Below are 6,000 nucleotides of genomic sequence, written 5' to 3'. Positions count from 1 at the left end.
ACTATATTTCTAACAGACCATTTGGCCAACATAGATGTAATGAAACACTGCCCAGGAACTTCTACAGAAACGCAGAACAGTGACAGCTACTAAACCAGCTCTGTAGCCAGCAGTTTCTACAGGGCCTATGCACAGCATTTCTGTCAGCAGGGTGAGACAGGCAGATCCTTACAGAGCAAAAGCTTACATCCATCCTTTTGAAGAAAGAGTAGGCAAGGGCAATGCTATAGTCAATGCTACTTAACAGGTTAAAACATTGATTTAAAACATTATTTTCTACCTATAACCCTTTTTTTTCCTTGGAATTTACCAGATGTTTCATCTATGGTGAGACATAAAATAAAGAGATGCAAAAATAATTATCTTGATGGCAGCAAAACAACAAAAGAAGAATACAAGAAAAATACACCTTTATCAGTGCTGTCTTGTAAACTGGTCATAAACTCAAAAATATTAATCCCTTCTGAGGTCTACCTAGGAGACTGCCACCATTTTTTAGAAATACCACATATGTATCATCTTGCAAGTTTAAGCTTGTGTGGTTTGTGATAAAGCCCAGAGGTCAGTCCCTTTCCAAAGATACAGAACTGGTGGTCAGTAACGCAGGTCTTGTGCACAAAGGAACGGGGAAAAGCTCCTGAAGCTCCTTGTCACTGCCAGAGCTTAGTGACACTTAATTGTGTCAGCCTGAGCTCCACAAGCATCACCTAAGTCTGTACATGTTTGAGCTGTTGAAAATTTAAGAAGAGGAAAAAAGAAAACAATTAAAAAAACTTCCCAAACCAGCACCTCAGTTCTATTTCCATTATCACGTATTTCTGAAGGGATAAACAATAAATCAATATGCCCTAATTGCTGATGCACTCTGAGAGGGAGCACTAAAATCTGCTATTCATTTGTAGAGGCTGAACAGTTGCACTATGAGTCTAATTTTAGGAGGCAGTGTCGGTCTGAGCCCCAGGAGCTCACCTGGACCCTCAGAGCCCAGGGCAATGCCTGGATTCTGCTCAAAGTTGGGAGACGGGATGCAGCGTGAAGCTCAGGGTCGTGCACTGGAAAGTGACGTTTGCCTCACATTCACAGGCGGAAAAACCCCACACTTGGAGTTTATAAACCAAGTGTTTTATTACCCTTTCTGTTTGCACATATAAGCTGCTAAGTACATAAACATGAAATAATTATCAGGGAATCATAGAATTCAGGTGGGAAGGCAGCTCAGGAGGCCTCAGTCCAGCCTCCTGCTCAAAGAAGGGCCAGCCTGAGATCAGACCACTTTGCTCAGGGCTTTATCTTCTAAGGATGGAGACTACACAACCTATATATCTATATAACTAAAAGAAATATAACACAGATTTTTATATATGTGCATATACATATAATACTATATTTAACTGATATCTGGAGTTAGAAAAGCAGCTGATCACGTTCAAAAAGGTTTGTATGTCAGATATTAGGGGATATATATACTAGACAGGGCTGTGATCTAAAATTAGAATTCATTGTAAAAGAGGCAAATAAAGGTCAGGTTTGTTTCCTTATGCCATAGATAAAACAGTGCTCTTAAAAGCAACCGAAATACAATTCCTAAGTGAAATATAATTCACAAATGTTATATTAATTTGACTTCTGATGGCACTATGCTCCTGATGAGAAAGTAACTTAAAAATCAAGATCTTTGAAATGTAATGGTACAAGCTCAAAGGCACTTATACCAAACCTGCTGTTGAATTGCTGCATTTCTCTAACTCCTCACTGCCAACTTGGGCAAACATGGCAAATCGACTGTTCCATTTTTAGGGGCTGTGATCATGAGGTGCAGTGGTACTTCTACTGGTATGCTTGAATGTTTGGTCTTTCTGATTTGTTCCTGTGAGATTTCAAAAATAACAAAGCTGCAGTGGTGTTAGAGATCCATACTTCTCCCACTGCACATACTTTATGAACGGTATGTACTTTAATATTAGAAAACCACCATTCTTCTGTCCACTGAACTGCATGTCTAGACTGTAATAGATATACTGAAATACATGTTGGTGCAACATGTTAATGGTGTTTCTGATTTTCCTATCAATACTACAGGCAGAACCTTGATGCATGTCAACCATTATTCTTCTATTTTTACCATCTGTGGTAGAAACAGGAGTCTACTTTTTCTAAATTAACTATAAAGGTTTGAAAATCAGTGCATTTTTCCACTACTAAAACATTGTCTGAGATAGATACATTTTTTTTTTTCCTTCGCAGTCCCAGATGACTCCAAAGGTAAACCATTCACACTCTACAGATCTGTTCAACATACAATAAATGATGGGGAGGTAGCAGTTGTATTTTTTTTCCTTCCACATTTTAGCTACGTTTTAAGATTCTTAGACATCAACATTTTAAATAATGTGTCAAACATCGACATGGTTAATGGTGAGCCTTGGTATTAGAATTTGATATGCCACTTGATCTTGTGCTAACAGTTAAAATACTAAAAATAAAAAACTAAAATTAAAAATTACACGTCTTAGCTTGATCATTTCTCTAACTGTTGTCACTGTTTTATTAAAATCCTGTAGGGTTTGTGCAATCCTCTCAGGTTTGTGCAATTTCCTTTGCACAAACCTTTTAGAGCTAATTATGAACATTTCTAAGGCTTTGTAAGGTACTTCCACCAAACAAAGAAATCTAACCATACCACCAGAAAAAAACCCACAGGCTAGAGCCAAACCCTCGCTAGGTGCATTTAAGTTTTAACTCAGAACAGAATGGAGACTGATTTATTCTCATTCATTTTAACTGTTGCTAAAAATTTGGGCTCCAGGTCGATGATGAGATATTACTATAATTAATAAAAAAACCCACAATAATGGCAAATAGTTACAATAAAAAGGTCTCACTCATTGTGAATGAAGCAGTAAAGGGATAGGCCATGAACTTGCATGCAAGTCAGCAACTAGGCACTTTGTGTGTAATAAATATTTAGTTTTAAAATAATCTAAAACTTCTACCCAAGACTAACTGCTCAAACAAGAATACAAGGTGATTGATTACACTGGAAAAATGACTTAGTAATTAATCATGCCAACAAAACAGTCCTTTTCAGTTATAAGGGTTATATCTTCAGCCTTCTCTCAAGTTCTAATGAAGATGGGTTTTGCCCTACTGCAAAACTCTGCTGCTCTCTGAAGGTTAACAAGCATTGGACAGTAAGAAGGTGGGAAATTAATTCAGCCTTGGTGTCCTCTCAGAAAACACTTGGAACTGCCATCTTTTGCAGTAAGGGAACCTAAATCAAGCGTGACTTCAGTGGTGGCAGCATGCCCAGGCAAGAGGAAATCTTTGAAAAAGGGACAGTCCCAGGCTACAGGGCAGAATCAGGGTGGTTGGTCATAAATTTGTATTTAAATTGATACCAGAGAGCAACAAGTAGGCCAAGAATGAGAGCTTTGTGTATTTTTCCTTCTTTAGTGAGACACTACCTTTCCTTGAGACTCCAACCAGTTTTGGGGACTAATGTTACATGGAATTCCAGCCATGAGGAAAAGTGGAAAGATAACAGGCCTGATGTCTACATCAAACAAGCTGTAACTTCCTAACCAAGTGAGGACAGCAAAATCTGATCAGATTGAGAATGGAATGATGAGATGACCAGAAAATCTGGATCTAAAGACCTAATTGTCAGTTATAGTTATTAATTGTAAAACTTATTTGTTCAGTCTAGAGGACTACTGTTACTTCTACCAACTTCTCAGCTGATGACCCCAAACTTTCATCATCATCTCAGTCTCGTCTCGTTATAGCCAGTTCACTCTTGTTCATGCTCCGACCTTGGTCAAACTCTGGCTGAAGGACTGAGCTAATATAGTGATCAGCAGGCTGCATTAGAGCTGCCCCATACCAACTGTTCTGGCCCCCATATACTCACTGTTTTGGGAGAACAAAGTTGCAGACACGACAGATAGTCACACTGTGGCACGCTGCTCTCGGCAGATCCTTAAGGAAGAGGAGTTACTGCCCACAACCACCCAGTGAGATGCTCCTGGGGCTGTGAGCAGCAAAGTGACTGAAGACCAGCCTCATCCACTCCTCAGAAACCACTTGCAAGACAACAGTGCCTGCATGTAAGTGGTGCTGAAGTTACTTAATAGGTCTGGTCTGTCTCTGAAAGTCTCTCATGATTAACTGGGTGGCGATAACCTATGAAAGAATACAAGATTATTCTAACAATCCTTTCTTCACATCTGCATGGCTTTTTAAAAGGCAGTAAAAGTGTGCATCAATTACTGAGTGTAGTGATGAGCAGAGCAACGTCTGCAAGCTTTCTCCTGGGAGATGAGCTGGTAAGAAGAAATTCTGTAACTGCTTGGACCCAAGGATGATTATTCACCGAGACTAGGTCTGCCATTTTTGCTCCAGCATGGCCTACTACATATCTTAAGCATTCAGCAATGAGGTCTTCTACTCCTTTCTCTTGTAACAAAGGCCCCAAAAATACAGAAGACTATGTAGGGATGTGCTAAAAAACATGATCCAAGCTATACCTCTTCTTCAGTCTGGGTTTCCAGGCTGTTGGCATCTGTAAAGGAAACGAAGCTCAGGGGAATGGGAGTCTTTTCTCTGTCCTCCTGTCCCACTGCTGGCAGCAGCCTCACCCTGCTAGGTCCCATCACGCTGACATCTCTGAAAGGTGAAAATTCTCCTCGCTGGTCTAAAAAGCTTTTATCCACAAGGAAGAAAGGGTAGTCTCGGTTTTGTTTCAACTCCAAGTCCTAAAAATGTGAATCAACAATGTGACTTCACAGCAAAAGAAAATTCTTAAAAAACATACCAAGATTTAGATCAGCAATCTATTTAGCAATTAAAGACAATCCATAACATGAACAATGCAGGTTAAAGGGTGGGTTTAGCAATGTCATCTATTATCTGTACTATGCTTGGATTCGAAATGGGGCAGGAAACTTTTAGGGTACAAATGAGGGCCAAAAGAGGCATTTTCCACCTAAGTACTTGGCTTGACATTTGTAATTAAGAATGAACATTGCATTTCTTTTCAGGGACAAAACATCTCATAATACTGCAGCTGATTCAATACGTGAAAGAGAGGTTGATGTTTGAAAATATAAAGACGTAAAAAATTCTACTGATTATTAAAATACTTAACAAAAAAGGGTTATTTCATAACACATCTTTCATAGCAAGATGTTAAAAATAAAACATCCAGTGTTGAGTCAAAAAAATTCAGATATTGGTGATTGAAACAATGATCCTTCAAATAAATACTAAGCATTTGTATTTCAACAATTAAAACAAAAACATCCCAAAGTCTTTCTTGTGGGTAACCCTGCTGTTATGCTTTAGCTTTTATAAATCCCATCTCCTCAGCAGCTAATTAGTGTTTCTTATTCCACAAGGGTTTTAAGCACTTGCTGAATAATGTTTCACATAGCCTTTAAAACCTTCACAACTTACTGATGATTAAAGATTGAAGTTGTCTGTGTATTTTTTTTTTTCTTCCCAGATCACTGGCATCGGCTGGTTTTGACTCAATTTATGTCACAACCCCAACTTGCAGACTGTCTCTAGCCAGAACTCCTACAGGTATCACCTCTCATCTATAGAAATGAAAGCTCTGACACTGATCTGGGAAAAACTTTTCAGATCATAGTAATAAGTAATTTTCTAGACTTGCTATACTGCTCTTTCTCCAAACTTTTTCTGTCCATTATGAGAACGAGGATGTTTCTCCCAAACTCTATCCACCTGTTCAGTCATATGGCAGTATAAAAACGGATTTCTCTTCGTATCTCTCTGCAAATTTAATTTGGTACAAATGGTAAGATATTCACTGTAAAACCTGGTGGCAAGTTTATGCTATAAAGGGATATACTTTATTTTTCCAACAGAAACTAGCAGAAGTATGTAGCAGAGCGGTGACATTAATTGCTTTCAGCTGTAATTCCTTTGTGTGACTTCTAATTGCTGGTGCCTTGCTAGAACGCTACAGACCGCCCAGCT

The 6,000-nt window shown here is 38.8% G+C and overlaps 1 protein-coding gene across 3 annotated transcripts in view; it reads right to left on the bottom strand.

Annotated features, from left to right (window-relative positions):
* Window positions 1-692: 692 nt before the first annotated feature.
* Window positions 693-6,000, bottom strand: part of PHF14 (PHD finger protein 14) — a 181,307-nt gene continuing 175,999 nt past the window's right edge. For all 3 annotated transcript variants that reach the window (XM_075492887.1, XM_075492889.1, XM_075492888.1), the window contains exons 19-20: window positions 4,527-4,754; window positions 693-728 (exon numbers count right to left, since the gene is read on the bottom strand). In XM_075492887.1, coding sequence (XP_075349002.1) covers window positions 708-728; window positions 4,527-4,754 — 249 coding nt within the window. In that variant the 3' untranslated portion in view covers window positions 693-707. The remainder of the gene's footprint in view (window positions 729-4,526; window positions 4,755-6,000) is intronic.

This window comes from Mycteria americana, chromosome 2 (genome assembly GCF_035582795.1).
Source record: "Mycteria americana isolate JAX WOST 10 ecotype Jacksonville Zoo and Gardens chromosome 2, USCA_MyAme_1.0, whole genome shotgun sequence".
Classification (NCBI taxonomy): Eukaryota; Metazoa; Chordata; class Aves; order Ciconiiformes; family Ciconiidae; genus Mycteria; species Mycteria americana.
Note: the sequence above shows the minus strand (reverse complement) of the source record. Positions and strands in the feature narration are given on the sequence as shown.